A 19,077-nucleotide genomic window follows, 5' to 3' on the forward strand; every position below is an offset into this window, starting at 1 on the left:
AAAAAAATATGCAGTGAAATCTCAGCAGTCTGGTTCTCTCTCTTTAAATAATGCTCTTTTTAGTTTGGTGCGTTAACACATAAGTAAAACTTCATTGTTTGAGTTTACAGTGTGTAAAGAAACTACAGCTGTCAGTTGTAGTGACTACGTGGCTGCGAAATGAAATGAAAGCACTGAAACTGATGCAAATTGAAATAATTAATTGTTTATTTTATTATTTACACCTGTGCTCTTCCAGCTGTAGCTGTCGACTGCAGCTTTTCTTCGATGGTCAACACGACTCATTATCCTTCAGTTGCTGAAAGTCTGTCAGTGTTTTACCAAAGTTGTTTGGAGGACGATGATGAAAATGATGAACAGCAGTTGTCGTTTGCTTGTATTTTCTCATACAAGTAATTAAACAGACATAGGATTAAATTTCCACACGACCACATGACATAAAGTTGTGTGAACATAAGTCACTGTGTCATCTCAACAATGATTCAGAGTAAATGTACAACTCAGTAAAACAGGTCAAAAATCAGTGACTCATTCGGACCTTTAAAAGACATTTAATATTTAAAGGAAAACTAAAGTCTTGCGAGTGTGAAAATGATGTTTTCAGCTGCTGCAAACATCTTAACTCTTTCATGTTGTGGGTTTCCTGCAGCCCGTTAATCAGGAACCACTATCTGAGCTGGTTTAATACATTTAATGTCAGTGTTCATACTCAGATATCAGCTGGAGGTAGAGGTGGGTGTGTTGACTACTGTTTACCTCTCTGGATCAATACAGATGATTAATCGATTAGTCAGGTGGCAACTATTTGATAAACCACGGTGCGACTGTCGCTTTAAGTCCTGACGTCAGAACAAAACATGAGGCAGGAAGTTTTATTCCGCCAAAAATCACACGTTGAATCTCCCGCGGCCACCCTCGGCCAACGAGACCTGACAGAGCTCCTTGAATGGCGGGAAAATCTTGTTGAGGGGAGGAGCATGAGTCACCACGTCATCACGTCGCCACCCTACTTGAGTTTTACCTTCATCCTTGGCGGCGACTTTCTGCTTGTGGACTGTTTAAAAACAGGTAAAAAATCTAATTTACACGTTTATTTTATAAAAACAGAAACTCTAGTGAGGATTTTAACAAATGCACAACAAAGTCTGACTGAACTTTGTGGGTAAATCTTGCAGAAGGAGATAAAGGAGATAGTCCCAGTAGTTAAAGTTTATTCAGTTAAATGAGCATCATGGACACTGAGTGTGATTCAGGGCAGTGAGGATAAAATACTTAAATCCCAGCGTTATTTAGTTTTTCAGCTCAGGTGTATTGAAGCTGACTTTATCATTTAGTTGCATTGCAAACTGTTGTGTTTTGGCCTCTTTAATCATCTGAAGCACAAGAAGCTTCATGCATTGACATTTTGAAGCAGGCACTTCGTTGTTCATTGGAGGAGCTAAAAGAATCGGGCTTATATTGATCATTTAAGGGGTGTAATGTAAACACATCACAGATGAGTTGATATTGATAATTGATAATCCTGATATCTGAAGTGTCGGGATCATAGATCAACCAAAAATACTGCAGAGGTTTGAAAACACCGAGGAGAAATTCTGCAGAAAATGAAGGTCGAGGTTAAATGTTGCAAATGACAAGAAACCGGAAGATGCTCCCGCAGTCTGTAGCTCTGTGAACTGAAATGGTCTCTTCTGGACCGTACCATTCTGACTGCAGGTAGGGGTCCACCGCGGCAGTAGTAATGAAATATATTTAAAAACGAATGGCCTAGTTTGTATTGTTATGCAGTGAACTGACACTATAACAGAGTACAGGAGTCATTCTTGTCTTCATGCTGCTGTATATATATGTGTGTGTGTTATATCTTATATATTCTATGGTGAACAATTGAATGAAACCTCCTCGTTTTAATTTTATTGTGTTGAACTGACTTTGCGCGATGCTCGCCACAATAAACTAGGTTTGATTTCAGCCTGGACCAAAGAGCCTCGATACAGGCGCCTGTACCTTTAAATGCGTGTGACGTCGCTTGCTGTTGATTGGCTAGGACCTGACGTCACGCACGGCGCCAGTCGCGCTTTACGTGACTGTGGCGCCGTTTTTAAAGAGAATAACATTGAGGCGGCGCAGCTGGTTTTTCTGTTTTCCGTCTTCTACACGCTGAATGGGATTAACAGTTTAACAGTTTAACAGTTTAACAGTTCAACAATGGCCGTGAAAGTCTTGGTCTCGCTGCTGTATTGTGGTGTTTTATCGCTCTCAGCCGGTGAGTTTGTGGTACATTACGACTGCACTGCTCAGGCCTGTCGCTCTTTGCTTGATGTTCATGTCTAACCTGGCTGTAGTTCACACTATTTTAAGAACTTTTCTAAAACTCTACACTTTAGTTCTGACGTTTTTGTTTTCAGTTTGAGAAAAATAAAATGCCGAGGATTTATTTATTTATTTATTTATTCATTAAACATAGGAGGACTGTCCCCCTGTGGATAAGCTAAAAGGCCTAAAATGGACCTGAATGGAAAGAGATTTTTAAGATTTGTTGCTCCACTGTGTGTTTGACTTGTTTAAATGTTAGAAATGTTGATCGTGTGTTGTGTTTGTAAACTGTGTAAATGTTGTGTTTGTTTCTCCAGGAAAGTCTCGTCTCATCTGCCAGACTCAGACGATCCAGAGAGGAGAAGGTGTTGATGTTGCTCTTCAGTGTCGTCTGGATCCTCCTGCCAACCTGGTGGATTATACCCTGGATGTTACGAGAGCTGACCTCCACAAGGTAGTCCACTCATATCGACATGGAAAGGACGACAGTGGTCCACAGATGGATCAATACAGAGGCAGGACAACTCTCACCCATGGAGACCTGACCAGAGGAATCATTACACTGCAGATCTCCTCAGTCCAGCTGAATGACAGTGGACCGTACACATGTTTTGTTGTAAACCTGACAGCCTATTGCACCACTAACCTCACAGTTGGTAAGCATGATGAATTTATTACTGCACAGGACATGTTAGGATTCTTTTCCATTCAAAATTTACAGAATAAAAACAGTTTGTTTCTGATTGACAGCAAAAAAATCCAACAAGACATCAACAACTGATTTCACAACTATGAGACCTGAGGTGACAGAAAACACAAAGTCTGACAACCCTGGTAAATGTCTTTGATTTATTCTCTAGAAACCTGTTGTTTCTTAATTCTCTTCAGGAGCAGTAAACTATAGATGAATCAGTAGAATGAATAACTCCAATATGTTGGGAAAAAACTGCATCTCCTTTGAGTTTGTTCTTCGTCTCAACTCGGCTCTTTCTGATTTTCCCTCAGATGCTGGGAAGGTGAATGTTGTTGCCATTATTGGCGGCGTTCTTGGCGTTGCTCTTGTTCTTGCTGCTCTCATTATTGGAGTCCCCGTGAAATGTGGAATGATCAGTAAGTTACAAACTTCTGCTCTGTAACATTTTATTATCAGTACATTTGCTCCAGAGTTGAACTGAAGTCCACTTTGTAAAAGTGTGTAAAAGAAGTCAACAATGGAAAAATAAAACCTCACACTTTATCTCAGAACAGTCGAAACAGGATTCTTGTTCCTCGCGTGTCACAGTGAAAAGATTTCAGCGTCAGTGTGATCAGGATCAGAATCTACACCTGGCCCGGTCCCCAGGTAGTTAACAACACCACGGTGTTTACACAGACCAGTTCTCACCTTGAGTGGAGAGCTGGTCCGGGTCCTGCTCCAGTCAGGATCTGTGGCTCGGACAGGAAGCAGGAGCACGTCATCTTTTTTCCCCTGCAGATAGTACGACCTCAGCGCGGCGTCGTTACTATAGCGACGACACATAAAGCCGGTTGCACGAAACATTTTACCTAAGTATAGCACTTGAGGTTTAGTTCCTCCTTAGTTGTGGGAGTTAATTAAGGGACATTTCACAGAATCTCTTAAAAGGTTTTTCCTTAGTTAAGGAAAAAAAGTTAAGTAATTTACAGCAGTGAGATTTTACAGTGGTAAAATCCTACTGTTTCCATGGAGACTGTTGACTGGCATTAGCTTATGGTAGCTGTTGTCACTTAAGGGAAGCTAACAACATGAGAGGAGTGAACTGTTCTCTCATCCTCCTGTTGCTTTGACCAGAGCTCCACGTTGTTCCTCAGTCAGAGTTTATACTGGAGGAATGAAATCCAAACTGCTGATCTGTGGACACGAAACGCTACAACTGACCAGAAAGATCCTGAAACTGTAGCGCAGCCATTACACACCTTTATTTTTTTTTTCTTTAGTTTGGTTGCTAAGGTCTTTTGTGCAATGGTTTCACTAACTTTAAGTGATTCCTTAAGATTCCTTAAAACCTTAAATACTTCAGTGAACATTTTAAGGAAACCTTAAGGAGATGACTTGGTGTGTTGTGCACCTGTTTTTATTTTAAGGAAACTCAGGAAAATCTTTTTGTGGAACTGGCCCCAAATCTTTAAAGCAGTAAAAAGCTGCGAACACATGACTGCATCAGTATTAACAATCTAATACTGTCGGGTATAATAATAAATAAGTCACTGGGGACATTTTACTGCAGAATAAATACTTTTACTGTTGATAATGTACTTTAGCAAATGTACTTTTTGCTGGAAATACTCCTGTACTTGCTCTTAAGGTCTCGTTTTGAAGTTTCTTCCCTCTGTGGTTTTTAAATCTTCATTTTCAGTTTATTTATTTTTTCACATAAAGGTTGAACAAGCTACACTTTCAAACAAGTCACAACCCTTAACCCCCCCTGCCCTCACTTCCTCAGTTCACCCACAGAAACTTTTCAGCTTCACTGTCCTGTCTGCTTGAGTGACTGTTCTCACTGTTATGATGGTGAAGATATGATCAGTGTCCAGCAGTGTGTAGGCAGTGAATTCAGTGAGTCTCAAACTGGTTTCCATTGTTCTCACAGAGGTTTGCAAGGAGGCGCACAAGAAGACGCTCGAAACAAACAAGTATGAGATGGAAAGGCTGAGGCCCCCAGCCACAGGAGGGGATGAAGACCCTCACGGCGCTGCTGAGAGCTTCCTGCAGGACGTGTAGACGGGATCGGATTTTGTCTGTTTGTGGTGATTATATGTTTTATATTCGTTTGTTGTTGTTGTTTTGTGTCTCTTTGGTCATTGAGTGTTTCTTTTTTGAGTCTTTATCATTTCACACTTCAGTATCTCAGGTGCTGGTTTCAGACTTAACTGTTTCCTAAAGCAGGTTGAACAAACCCTGACTTTAACCCTGAACTCTGACTTGACTGATCCTGAGATGGGAAACTCTTGAGTTTTTGTTTCCAGATCAGCTGATCACAGTGACTTCCGTCAACTCTGAGTATGTTCCCTCTGAATGAAGCGCTTGCATGGCGAATAAAAACAACAACCCATCATCAATAGAGCTCAGATACCGAGATTCACCATGGCAACCGGTGAAGAAAAGGTTGAGCTATAATTTTTATCCAGTGGAGTCAGATTAATGTGAACGAGTCAGTGAGTTAACGCTTAGTTAGTTAAACCAGGTTATTTATCAGATGCTGAGCTGGACTCAACTGTTTGCTGGATATTAAATATTTAAAAATATTTAAATAATATAAGTTTAAATATATTTATTCAGCTGTGACCTGATGGAGACAAAGTTCTGCTGAATGATGAAATTATAGATCAAACATATTAGATGTAAGTTTATATTATTTTTAAATTGAATGACTGTGTTTCAACATGTAGTAGATTCACACACAGTCAGTGAAATGCTGTGAAAACAGTTTGAGACTCTGCAGCCACATTCAGATTCTCACTTACATAAAGACACATGGACACAAACACATGGAGTCCAGTTTTAAATGTTCGGGTGTTTTCAGCTGATGTGGTCGCTCAGAAATATCCCGTCATCTACATTATGATATGAAATGATTCTTCATTGGTCAGAGTCTCGTGTTTACAGCTTCACGCAGGTTTTATTTAGAGATGATTGTGAAGTAAATGTTGGTGCAGATGAACTGACTGATGATCTGACTCCAGAGTCTCGTGTTGTAAAGACAGTGAGTAGGTTTTAATCTCCATGTGTGATCTGCCAGTGAGCAGCTGAACCGCAGTGACAGACTCAGTTAAAGTGATTAGTCTCTGGAACAAGGAGCCCAGAGTTCAACCCAGAGTCTCTCAGGGTTTAGAAACATGCTTTCTGAACCAGGACCGTGTGCATTAAATATTAAGTATTAAGATGTATTTCCTCTCTTCCACTTTCCTCTTATTTAAGTTTCCTTTTTTGCCTAATTTCTGTAACTTAAATGTATTTTTCATCTCACGTGCTGCACTTTAAAGCTCCTGAACTGTAATAAAATAAGCTTTCTGTTAAAAAAAGGTTCCTTCCCTTTCATTATCACAGCTAGTATTAAATTGTTTGTTTAGTTCTTGCCAACTTCCCATGTCTGAGGTGTGTGAAGATTCTCAGTCATGCAGGTCCGACAACAACGACACAACCAGGTCCATTTGCCTTCTGGTTAACTTCTGGTGGAAAAATACTTCTCCTGAACTTTTCCCTCATTTAGACACTGTTATGGGTTTAATCTGGAATAGGTAGGCAGCTGTCAGGGGAACATGATTGATTAAAAAGTGCCATGTTTGTATGAAGTAGGAGTAAATGGAAATACTCCAAGCATCCAGTACCCAGAACTGTACTTAAGTACAATACCTGAGTAAATGTACTTAGATTCCAGCGCCATGTTTGACTGGAGAAGTTAGGCTCATGGATGAAATGTCTTTTGTTTATAATTATTTCTTCTGGGAATTTTTTGCGGTTATAAGTGGCAGTGTAGACAGGAAGTAGGTGGAATAGCGTACAGGAAGTACTACTGTCAACCTGAAGTTTGACTCACAGTCAAGGCGTATATCTCACCTACGCACTGTGGTCATCACGACCCTCACCACAGCCGCTGATGACTGACGCTCTCCCACAGATTTATCTGTATAAACTGTAAATCCACCTTGAGCAGCTACAACATTAAAATGCTGCTCACACACTGATTGATCAATAATAACGATCAGATTTGATCACAGAGGATGATATATCATTTCAGTTTTCCTTTTGTTTTTGATGCCTAAAGTAACTCATCAAGATTTTGAATGCAGAACTTAACATTTATCAGGAAACACTTGGTGCACAGAAGCTTGTACTTCAGTAAAAGACCTGAACCAGACAGACAAACATCCAGGAACTTCATATAAGGAGATGTACTAAGATGCTCTATAACAGACATCCACTACAGGATGCGCCAGAAAGTGTAAACGCTTCCTGTTTCCGAAGTGGGCGTGGTCATCTGGTATGACAGCAACAGTACAGTAGTAAATATAAATGTATTTCTTAGGTCCACCTGTTTGCATCCTTTGGAAAAGAAAAGACACAATGTAGTTGCTGTTATCACAGGATACAGGCTGCACACATGTTGGGGATTTCCTGATTCCACGAGCGCCCAGAAAGCGCAGATGTTATAGAGCATCTTTCTGTCAGAGAGCATCTTTGTGAGAGGTACGGAGGAGGGGGCGGGTCCCGGTCATCTGCGGGTTTTGACGGTGCCAGAAAACGGGTTCTTCGGTCAGAGGAGGCGGAACTGAGGATGAGGACGACAGGGTTTATTTTCCTGGGGGTCCTTCTGCTCGCTGGAGCGGTCGCCGGTAAGTTTTGGTTGAGCTCAGGGGCAGTTTCAGAGAGGCTGGCGGGAAATAGACTTCAGGGTGAAAATACTTCTTCTGCTGTTCGTGATTTTAAACGCGGGGAGAAATATCTGTGAGCAACACGACAGCAAATCAGAGTAAATCCTGCTGCTGATCAAACTCCTCGGCTCCGTCTCAGGCTGGAGAAACCGGCGCGGGAAGTAAACACATGTCACATTTAAAAGCTGGGCACCTGTGCGCAGCCGCAGTCGGTTGTAAGCCACAGCTGATTGTTGACAGCTGATTGTTGACAGCTGACAGCTGATTGTTTACTGTTGACAGCTGATTGTTTATTGTTGACGTACAGTCTGTGACAGAGGAAGAATCTAAACTTGAATGAAGATGATGAAGAGTTTTTATTTTCCCGGGGTTTCAACATGGTCTAAAGTTGTCAGTGGTAAGTTTTGGCGCCAACATTTGATACAGAGGAAACTTCATGTGTCACACATGTCGGTACAGTGCAACACAACAACACAACAACAACAACAACAACAACACAACAACAACAGCCTCTACAGTGGAACCGACACAGTCCCGCTGTCACATGTTTTAAAAGCCGGCGCGGGAAAATGTCGGGTTTAAAAGTTGGGGGAGGAGTTAAACCCGGAAACGAGAGGCGGCGGTTCATCGTTTCAGCCTCAGTGGACATGTCCATCACAGTAATGAGACCGGGACCGAAGCCCGGGGGGGGGGGGGGGGGGGGGGGGGGCAGCCGGTGTGTGTGTGTGTGTGTGTGTGTGTGTGTGTGTGTGTGTGTGTGTGTGAGCGAGAGGGGGGCGGGGCCAGCCAGGTGTTGCGTCAGCAGCATGGAGCTAGAAACTACAACTACATCTACCAACGTGTTTTCATGATAAAATAATGATCTGCAGGAAAACTACTGCAAAGTAAAAACTACCACTAAAAATACTGTCAGAGTACAAGTCCTGTGGTAAATCACTGTGTATTACATCTGTTTTATATTTCCATCATCACAAAACCAGTGATTTGTTCAAAACTGTGCTGCTGAAGAACACAGAAGACATGAATCAGTGGAGCTGTGTTCATTCTGCTCTGCAAGTTAACAAGACTGCAGAAGATAAGTTTCGTTAAAGCACTGGGTCGATGAGCAGTGAGGTGAAGGTTAAAATCTTAACACACATCTCGACAATGTGATAATCAGAATCAGTTTTATTGCCACGTCTGTTTCCACATACGAGGAATTTGTGCTGGTGTTTGGAGCAAAACAGTAACATAGATAAACTTTGAGTAAAATTAAAGGTAAAGTAAGTTAGAAATTAAAATAAATATATTATATTATATTATATTATATTATATTATATTATATTATATTATATTATATTATATTATATTATATTATATTATATAATAATAATAATAATAATAATAATAATAATAAAGACGTGGGGAATGAAGTGCAAAAAATATAGAAAATGTAAAAAATATATAAATATATTCTGTATGGATGTTTACACTGTGCAAAGTAACAGGATAAACCTAAAACCCATAAATCCACATAAACAACAGCAGAGCTTTTATGCGGCTCTGCTGTCATCAGATCTATGACCGTTTGTGCAGGTGTTGCAGCACAAGTACAGGTGAAGGTTTGTTGCACTATTTGAAATCCCTGCAAAGCAAGAGATTGTGAGCATCTTTGGAGGTTTGTTTGTGAGCAGCGTATTTATAGAAACGCTTCGGGTTATTGGACTAAAGTGTGATGTATGTTTTCCCAGCAGCGTCTCCAAACCAGACGATAGAGGCGGAGGAAGGCGGCAGCGTCTTGCTGCAGTGTCACCTGGACGACCAAGTCAGCGTGTCGGGTTCCCCGGTGAAGTGGACTAAAAATGACAGCAGGAATATTGTCCACCTGTACATCCGTGGAGAAGATCGTGCTGACGCCCAGAGGGAAGAGTTTAGGAACAGGACGACTCTCTTCCACGGAGGCTTGAGCAGGGGAAACGTGACGCTGCAGCTCGGCCCTGTGCGGCTGTCTGATGCCGGAAGATACAGATGCTTCGTTCACCAACAGGGCGCCTCTTGTTACTTTAACCTCAAAGTCGGTAAGGACGGCGCAGTTGTTTGTCGTTTGAATAATTATTCTTGTGTTTTAAAGTGCTTTGGTTCAATATTTGTGTCTCATCTGAAACAGGCGGAAAAGACCAAACCAACAGGACACAGAGAGGTGACCTCAACACAGCGAGGCCTCCGCTGGAAGGAGAGACCGAGCCACACCGCCCTGGTAAATATCCCGAGGCATTCTTCCTGCACAGGTTCTAGACTTCAGTGTGTCTTTATATCAATGAATCAAACAGACTTTATTTGTGTCACGCTTTTCATACAAATGATGTAACACAAAGTGCTTTACAGAATAAAAGCATTAAACAACAACCTCACCCACCATCACACAGATACACAGACACCACTTCCTCTTACAGAGCGATGCAAAGAAAAGAAAACCACAGAGGAAACACAAAAGACAGGGACGCAAAGATAAAGACACTGATAAAGATAAGATAATAAAGTGCATTGAAGTGAGTAAACCCAGAAACAAAAGGCAGGGCATAAAAATCCAAATGAAAACAAAGACACAATAGTAAAAAATCAAATATATATGTGTGTATACAAATGCCTTCATGTGCAGTTCTTACTGTTCTTACATTTGAGCTTTTCCAGCAAAAGTCGCCCGTATCAACTTGCTCTTTATTCATCTTAAGTAATGCAGTCTAGGTGAAGCAGCAAGATGAGTAATCACATAATGAAGTGGAAAAACTTAATCTGAAACCAGTATCCGCTCTGATTTCCTTTCAGGACGTAGAAACAGGGCGGTCAGTGCTGGAATCATTTCCTGTGTTTGCGCCTCTTTCATGGTTCTGACCTGTGGAATCTGTAAGTACCATCTTCTGCCCCACACTCTGACGTGAGAGCGCATGTTTCACTGAGCACAGAGATGGAGCAGTCACAAGTATAGACAATGAGATGATAATAAAGCTAATAACACACCAACAGTTATAATATTTCAAGTCTTGAACCCGTGGGTTTAATAACTGGTTGAACCTCCAGTAACTTCAAACCAGCTCTTCCAGCAGCTGCTGTTTGGGCCTTTCTTCCTCATGACGCTGCTGAAGCATAAATACATATATTCTCAGGCTGTCTGGTGTCGAACATGAAGCAGGACATTTTGGAAAAAATGGGCTTTTTACTAGTTTCTTGTTTGTTATCATGTTTTTCTCTTACAGATTTCTTAATGAAAGATTTCAAGGCAGCTGTAAATAGAAAAACCATACGTATAAAACAAAAACTTTATAAATACGTTACAGCTCATGGAAAACACAATGATGAAGCACATTTGCCATAGTGTGGTAAATATCTCTCTGAAAATATCCTTATTAAAAAAGAAACATCATGGTGATTCAACCATACTGCTACTACACATTCACTCCGCACACGCACAAATTCATGAAACTGTAACATCTGCAGGTCACAAACTTGTTTCCATGTTTTCACAGTGATTTGCAAGAAGACACACAGAGCAGGGAGGGGGCAGGACAACAAGACTGGACCGAAGACCCTGAGGACCCAAACAACAGAGGGGGCTGAGGACCCAGGCGGCGCTGCCGGAAACGGCTGGAGAGGTGGAGGTGTAGTGGTGCTGGACTGAGAGAACGAACAGTGATCAACGTGTCGCCCTCCGCCCTCTAAGCTTTTATGGTTTTTAAAATGGGATTTAAAACACCTGCAACATCAATAAATCAAACGCAGCCCTGAAAAGATCAAATTAAAAATGAAAGGAGGGACGGAAAGAGAGCGGAGGGAACCCTCACATCAGGATCGTGTTTCTCTCCAGACACGTTTTTAACTGTGAAAAAAATACTCTGCTATGATTACTATTTTGTTTAATGTAGTATTTTCAGATGAGGAGTCTGTCGCGACCAAAATCAGAGACCAGCAGACATATCAGAACGGTTAGCACAGTTAGCATCTTTTATTTGTTCATGTTGTTTGTTAGCTTGTAACCGGCAGTAGCTGACACAGTGTTAGTGGTTGTGCTAATGCAAACTCTTGCTCTCTGTATTGACAAGTTTTCAGGTTGAATTTGCCTCCCCCCCCCCTTCCCCTGGTCTTGTTTTCCCATTAATATATTAACTTATTATCATTATTTGTAGCATGAAATTGATATTTAATTTGCCCTGCCGTTATTTATTTATTTAACTTTCTGTCATAGTTTCACGTTAGCATATAAACACACACACACACACACACACACACACTCAGACCAGTATTTACTCATTTATTTCACTGTTCTAATTTTATTAATAACACAACCTAACGTTGCTGTTAATGTAACTACAGCAGCTTTTATCAACATGAAGAAACTGGTTCATCTCACCCAGTTGCTCTTTGGCTCGTTTACCCAACAAAAAGACAAAAACCAAAGATGTACACTCAACATTTAACTCCAGTACCTCAATGAATCTCTGTGTTGCTAAGAAGATAAGGTGGATACTACAAATCCAAAGATAATAATAATCTCCACCTACCAGCACCTCTGTGGCTCATTGGTTAACAGGTCGTATCTTTTTTTTTTTTTTTTTCAATTTCTAGATAAAACAAACTGTAAAAATGATGGTCATGTTTTCACAGCAGCTTATGTGCTGGACTCCCTCCAGCAGTTCTTCCTGGAGTCTCCAGTGTTTAACCTTCAACCTCTGATGATAAGACTCCAGGAAGTACTCAGGCACATAACCTCCCCTGAGACCCCGACATGAGTTTGAAGCCTCTTGTAGCCAAAAGTTGTTCCAGAAGTTTAAGTAAAACCTTAATGTTATACATGAAGTCAGATTAGAAATTCATTTAAAATGTAGTTGCTGCATGTCGGCTCTGAGGGGCAGTAAAGATCTTCTCAACTCACTTTCAGCAAGAAAGCAAATCAGTGTTTTTACTAAAATGTAAAATTATTCCTTTAAGTCAGGTAATTGTCTCACGGTGCAATATTGACCTTTATATTCTAGCACTTTCAGTTTCTTGTCCCAGCTACAGCTCACTGTTTTATCTCAGGTGCTGGATTTTTAAAAGGTCAAACAAACTTCTGATGACTCTACCGACAGTTGTGTCCGTCCACCAGTAAACTGTAAGCTTCATTTTCTCTGTTTGTTGTTTGTGTCTTTTAACAATTGATTTTATTTAATTCCCTGATTTCCAATCTCCCTGTATTCTTCAACCTAAATGTATTTATTGTATGTGCTGTATAAAGCGCTTCTATAATCAGTAATAAAATAATGATATCTGTGTTTTATTATCAAAGCCATTATTAAATTGTTTTTATTTACCAGTTTCAGTGTTGCTGTTTTTGTACAATGACTTTATAGAATCATGCAGATGGTTTTGGTTTTATTTGTCCAAATTTTCACTCACAGCCTCTTGTGGGTTTTCTGAATCAGTAAATAGTTTTTTCAAATTTAAACTAAATCTAAAACATGTCATTGATTAGTTTGTGGCAAAAAATGATGACTTGCCAGAGGAAAGAATGTCGACCCCCCCGACAGTATTACTTTACACTGTTGTTACTTGTCTTATATAAATAAACCTATATAAGTAAGTGATCCTCTTCCCTGATCACTGACATGACAGCTTTTGTTCCTCCTTTATTTCTATGTGTAAACTGACTGGTCCCATTGTCATATCATCTTGTATATTTAGTTGATATTTTGTCTATGAAATGTTCAGTTTACCAAACTGTGCTTCTGAACTAAATTCATCAGAACTGCTGCTGATTCAGATTCAGACATTTTATTATGTCAAGCGGGAAATGCGAATTACAGTCAGGGGTACAAATAACAACAGATCAGAACACAAATGCAACAATATACACACTACAGTAAAACACCAGACAATAAAAAGACAAAACACACTAAAATTTCAGTTTACACAAGAAAACTCAGCAGGGTTGTTGCACAAAGGATACGGGAGTTTTTGGTCCTGTTGCCCCTGAACCAGGAAACAGTGAATGTGTAGAACAGGGGTGCGCAAACTTTTTGGTTCAGGGGCCACAATGAGTTTTAAAATTTGACAGACGGGCCGGGCCAGTATCAGATGGAGAATGTCTGTGTGATATATAATATAATTAGTTAAATCTAGTGGGATCAACTGAAAAGCCGGGTATTGCAGGAAAAAACGCTAAATGAATGTGGTCTTTACTATAATTTGGATAATTTTGTACCAATATTTGACGGGCCGGATTAAAAAGCCCAACGGGCCTTATATGGCCCGCAGGCCGTAGTTTGCCCATGCCTGGTGTAGAAGCTTTACTGGTCCACACACGGAGCTTTAATGTTGTTTTGTTCAATACAAACTTTGGCAGAGCTGGTGAAACCTGTGTGCTTTTAATCACTGAGGTTGGCTGTGTTCTCGCTCCAGCACCTCCACCGCTGCGCCTCCATGATGATGTCTCTCAGATCATTTCATTTCTGTTTGCCGCCATCTCTGGGTCTCGCTCCCTTCTTCCTCTGAGCCTCTGCACACACCTCCCTGAGAAAGAAAAGCAGTTTGTGACACTTACTGAGAGGACATTTGTATTAAAGCTCCATCCAGTCTAAAGGTAGATGTCCATGTGTTTGTGATTATAAAGCAGGTCTAGGTTCTATATTAATACTGTGAAAGTATCAAAGCCTCAGTCCACAGAGAAATGCACACAGCCTGTATTCAGACACTGAACCTTAAAACCAGCCGTCAGGACTTCTGGAACTTTGTGATGTCATAACAAAGCAGTCACCACCGACAGCGTGTTTACCTGAAATCTGCTGTATTTTTATTGGATCACTCAGTCAGCCAATGGCTGACTGACCTGTTGTTACTAGAGCTCCAGAGAGAAGCCTGAGAGAGGAGATGTTGTGGGAACTTAGCTGTAACTTTGACTGGAACACCATGTTCAACTTGAACACTTTACTTAACAACTGCACATCATGAATTTGCAACACATCAATGCATCGTCCTTCTCCCTCGTGCCAGCTTCTCCTTTCACACCTTTAACTCTTGTCAGAACATTACTGCCATCTTGTGACATGTATTAGTCACTGCGCATGAATTGTAACCCCTCATAAATGAACTAATTCACATTTTTAATATTTATCCCTTATAATTATGTTTTAACCATATGAATTACTGTATCCATGAATTAAAGTTTTTGGTTCTTAAAAGCACAAATATATCTTCTGATGGAGATCAACACTTCAGATAAAACACAGACGAAGTTATGATATTGGAGCTTTAACTACAGTGGATCTCTACCCAGGGGTTGAAGCATCATCAGATACATCTGACATCATTAATGGAGAGTGAAAAAAAGTTATGTTTTCAGTTTTTCATATTCATATTAACCTCAAAAACTAGTGTGTTCTCAAAGCTCCATAGCTCCAGTTCAACTATCCAACAAGCACAGACAACCATGCTGTACCTCTCAACCAATCAGACGCCAGAGTAACTGCAGTCATGACTGACCCCAATCAAGGATGCTCCATTGAGCAATGGATTGTTTATCCTTTGAACAAATGTAATATTATAGAACAGTTTTTTTTACAAAGGCTCAACTACAAATGGTTCTAACAGGACTGATAATAAAATGTTACAGAGCAGAAGTTTGTAACTTACTGATCGTTTCACGTTTCACCAGGACTCCAATAATGAGAGCAGCAAGAACAACACCACCAACAACAACACCAACAATGGCACCGACATTCACCTTCTCAGCATCTGAAGGAAAATCTGAAAGAGTTGAGTTGAGACGAAGAACAAAGTCATCCAGCAGTTATTCATTCTGCTGATTCATCTATAGTTTACTGCTCATGATTTAAAGACAGAAACAGCTGATCTGACTCCTACAGTCAGATCAGCTTCTACTCAAAGACAATGAATCAAAGACACAACAGGTTTCTAGAGAAGAAGTAAAAGACATTTACCAGGGGTTGGTGACTTGATGGTGGTCAGGGGATCATCTATTATTGTCTCGTTGTGTTGATCTTCTTTTACTGTTTCAAATGAGACACAAACTGTTTAAGCACATTTTCAAATGACATGTGTTTTATTTAAGAACAAACTTCTTCACTGTCTGAGATTTTTATTCTGTAAATTTTGAATGGAAAAGAATCCTAACATGTCCTGTACAGTAATAAATCCATCATTCTTACCAACTGTGAGGTTAGTGGTGCAGCCAGCTTTCAGGCCTAGGACAAAACATGTGTACGGTCCACTGTCATTCAGCTGGACTGAGGAGATCTGCAGTGTAATGATTCCTCTGATCAGGTCTCCATGGGTGAGAGTTGTCCTGCCTCTGTATTGATCCACCTGTGGACCACTGTCATCCTTTCCATGTCGATATGAGTGGACTATCTCATCAAGGTCAGCTCTCGTAACATCCAGGGTATAATCCACCAGGTTGGCAGGAGGATCCAGACGACACTGAAGAGCAACATCAACACCTTCTTTTCTCTGGATTGAAGTCGGGCAGATGAGACGAGACTTTTCTGGAGAAACAAACACAACATTTACACACTTTAATCTCCAACAACCATTTCAAACGTTTAAACACATCAAACACTCAGAGCTGAACTTTCTCAATTCACAGATGCTGTGAAATGTGTTTGTAGATATACAGATGCAGGTGTACATAATTTTTCCATAATGTCCCACAGGAGAAAAGTGTCAAATGAATCCTGTTTTCAATATGATGAGAAAGACTTTTTTCAATTTGTAAAGTTGTGGTTATCTGAAGGAACATAAGAAAATAAATATATATGTCGTGTAAATTGTTCTAAGAAAAAAAATAGAAATTTCTGCTAGAAACAGTCAGCTTCACAGTCTCATAATCGTATTATAATATATAATAATATGACCAGAACTAGTGGTGCAGTGGTTAGTGCCGGGGCCCGGGGCCCGGGGCCTTTCCGTGTTCTCCAGCTTCCTCCCACAGTCCAAAGGTTAATTGGCACAACAGTCCGGCTTTACATAACAAGACTTTATATTACTGGATACTCACATTTGTAATAAATCGATTTGACTTCAGAAAAAGTTATATAAATTAGCTAGGGTCAAAGGTCAGGCGTAGAACACCACAACTACAATAGTCTAATAGTCTATGAATAAACCGTATTTCTAGATTTACAGTTTCATGTCCGCAAAATGCAAAGAAAACACCAACATGTCCACTCACCTTTCTGAGAGACTCAGAGATCGGGCAGCGGTTTATGTCTTTCTGATGATTGTTGTATTTTATATCAAACTGACATCAAAAACTCAAGTTTAAAGTTTGAAAAAGTTGCAAACATCTGATCAATGAGCGTTAACATAAATGCAGCAGCTTCCAAACAGTAAAGACTTTGATTCAATGTGAGCAGAAGTCAAGACTTTAACTTACCCACAGCAAATGGTAAAGTGGTCAACAGTGATGTTAACATCGTTGCGTCCATTGTTAAACTATTTCAGTGAGAAAAGGAGGATGAAGTTATCCTGAAGCTCTTGAAGTGTTTACAGTTTACAGTCTGAGGTTGAAATGATCTGAGCAGTGGTGAGAAAAGGCGGTAATGATTCCTCTGACTACGCCCTTCTTATCTACTCTTGGCTGTACCCAGGGATGGAACATTTGATAGGGGGCGGGGGTGGTTATGAAATAGAGATAATATATGATTGACATTGATAGGACGCAGCCTCTGGTAGGTGCAAGGAAACAACCAATAAAGTGACAACAGCTTTGAAACTACATGTGATACAGGCTGTTGTTCTTGTTAATTACATTGTAAAACTGAAAGTTAATTACCCTACAGGTGGTGTTATCAGCACTTGGGGTGATGACACATTTATTCCAAACACGCACTGATTTCCAAGGATGAAGAGCTGTTGATATGACAGGTACATTCCCCAGATTCTTCCCCAGGACCTGAGGGTTACCCAACAAAACTCTCGGCCTCCACCACAATCAACGGACCCGTCTGAGCAAACCCCCTCCTGAGGAAAGAAAACAGTTACAGCTTTACGCATCTCACACACTAGATCCCCTCTACAGTTATCATAACTGAGTTAAGATCAACTAACAGCACATGTGCAGACCTGTTTTTTAACATTATGACCTTTGACCTGACTTTCTCCATTATCATTCACTTGAAGTGTAAGTGTTTGATTTTACTTAAAGTTTTCCAATCTCCCTGTATTCTTCAACTTTAATGTATTTTAATATATAAGCTGTATGAGACTGGTTATAGTTAAAAACAGAGCTTTTATAGTTCATATTCATCTGGGGAATTTCCAGGGAAACAACACAACAGTTTGGTGAACGATGCATCGATCATCCTCCACCAGAAGGTGGCGACACCGTCCTGCAGACTCCATGAGGGGTGAACAGAGAGGAGGCCTCTGTGCTGAGGCAGAGTTCACAACCTGAGTTCATTCACTGACTCACATGACCCACAAGATGCTGTGAGTACAAACTCATCTATTCAAAACTGTCACTGTGTTGTGGGGGGGAAGTTTTCACAGACACAATAAAACCAAACTATCTGTGTGGACAGAGACCACATGTTCTATAAGGAACTGGCTCTAAATACAATAATACGCTGTCAACGCACTGCAGATTAATAAAACACATGCACATCGATAAAACACAGCTATTATTGTTTTTACAGCTATTATTACCATTTTTATCTGCGTGTGTTTTCTTAAGTTGTAGAGCGTTGAGCACAAAAAACCACCGTGACACCAAGTGTTATTTCACTTTGAACTTTTAATTCATGGTTTCACCTAAAATCCCTTTAAGCTTCTCTCCATCATGTTGGTGTCGGGCTGAGACACAAACTCAGCTCCTGAACAGATGTAGTTTTCTGCGGCCCCTCTTCCTCCGGTCCCTGAATCTGCTCCAGTCTCTACTGGCCTTCAAGTGTTACCGGATACCGGGGTAGATAAATACCGGTGTAGAGAAATACCGGGGTGGATAAATACCGGGGTAGATAAATACTGGGGTAGATAAATACTGGGGTAGATAAATACCGGTGTAGATAAATACCGGGGTGGATAAATACCGGGGTAGATAAATACTGGGGTAGATAAATACTGGGGTAGATAAATACCGGTGTAGATAAATACCGGGGTGGATAAATACCGGGGTAGATAAATACTGGGGTAGATAAATACTGGGGTAGATAAATACCGGTGTAGATAAATACCGGGGTGGATAAATACCGGGGTAGATAAATACTGGGGTAGATAAATCCCGGGGTAGATAAGTACCAGGGTGGATAAACCCCGGTAACAACTTCCCTGGAAAAATTCTAACTAAAGACAATCTAGGTCATTGGATAATCTGTGTTTTTGATATTAATGATCTTTTTTTGG

The 19,077-nt window shown here is 40.5% G+C and overlaps 3 protein-coding genes across 5 annotated transcripts in view; 2 read left to right on the top strand and 1 right to left on the bottom strand.

Annotated features, from left to right (window-relative positions):
* The first annotated feature begins 1,090 nt into the window (after window positions 1–1,090).
* Window positions 1,091–19,077, top strand: part of LOC139636213 (butyrophilin-like protein 2) — a 45,073-nt gene continuing 27,086 nt past the window's right edge. Inside the window, exons 1-2 of the mRNA XM_071504055.1 lie at window positions 1,091–2,266; window positions 2,634–2,972. Of these exons, the coding sequence (XP_071360156.1) occupies window positions 2,209–2,266; window positions 2,634–2,972 (397 nt within the window). The 5' untranslated portion in view covers window positions 1,091–2,208. The remainder of the gene's footprint in view (window positions 2,267–2,633; window positions 2,973–19,077) is intronic.
* LOC139636417 (myelin-oligodendrocyte glycoprotein-like) lies at window positions 7,361–11,807 on the top strand. Of its 3 annotated transcripts, none has more exons than XM_071504492.1 (5): window positions 7,361–7,668; window positions 9,441–9,764; window positions 9,854–9,943; window positions 10,513–10,590; window positions 11,211–11,807. In XM_071504492.1, exons 1-5 carry the CDS (start codon window positions 7,611–7,613, stop codon window positions 11,360–11,362), a joined length of 702 nt encoding a protein of 233 aa, XP_071360593.1. In that variant the 5' UTR covers window positions 7,361–7,610; the 3' UTR covers window positions 11,363–11,807. The 3 variants fall into 3 exon arrangements, with proteins under 3 accessions (XP_071360593.1, XP_071360591.1, XP_071360590.1); XM_071504490.1 differs by having other exon boundaries at window positions 7,377–7,668; window positions 9,438–9,764; XM_071504489.1 differs by lacking the exon at window positions 7,361–7,668 and adding an exon at window positions 7,995–8,104 and having other exon boundaries at window positions 9,438–9,764.
* LOC139635963 (myelin-oligodendrocyte glycoprotein-like) lies at window positions 14,153–17,251 on the bottom strand. Its single transcript, XM_071503574.1, has 5 exons — window positions 17,111–17,251; window positions 15,885–16,220; window positions 15,657–15,725; window positions 15,349–15,462; window positions 14,153–14,229 (listed from the first exon to the last, which is right to left on the bottom strand). The coding sequence occupies exons 1-5, from the start codon at window positions 17,160–17,162 to the stop codon at window positions 14,153–14,155; spliced, it is 648 nt and encodes a 215-aa protein (XP_071359675.1). The 5' UTR covers window positions 17,163–17,251.

This window comes from Trachinotus anak, unplaced genomic scaffold, assembly GCF_046630095.1.
Source record: "Trachinotus anak isolate AG129_WGS33_773 ecotype Australia unplaced genomic scaffold, CSIRO_AGI_Tana_v1 ptg000019l, whole genome shotgun sequence".
NCBI classification, from domain to species: Eukaryota; Metazoa; Chordata; class Actinopteri; order Carangiformes; family Carangidae; genus Trachinotus; species Trachinotus anak.

Excerpts from the sequence above, each read along its gene's own strand:
- LOC139636417 (XM_071504489.1), top strand. The coding sequence starts at position 8,044 with ATGAAGATGATGAAGAGTTTTTATTTTCCCGGGGTTTCAACATGGTCT. Across the intron at positions 8,105-9,437 it reads ATGGTCTAAAGTTGTCAGTG|CAGCGTCTCCAAACCAGACG; the intron begins GTAAGTTTTGGC and ends ATGTTTTCCCAG. Across the intron at positions 9,944-10,512 it reads GACCGAGCCACACCGCCCTG|GACGTAGAAACAGGGCGGTC; the intron begins GTAAATATCCCG and ends ATTTCCTTTCAG.
- LOC139635963 (XM_071503574.1), bottom strand. The coding sequence starts at position 17,162 with ATGGACGCAACGATGTTAACATCACTGTTGACCACTTTACCATTTGCT. Across the intron at positions 16,221-17,110 it reads CACTTTACCATTTGCTGTGG|AAAAGTCTCGTCTCATCTGC; the intron begins GTAAGTTAAAGT and ends TTGTTTCTCCAG. Across the intron at positions 15,726-15,884 it reads CACCACTAACCTCACAGTTG|TAAAAGAAGATCAACACAAC; the intron begins GTAAGAATGATG and ends CATTTGAAACAG.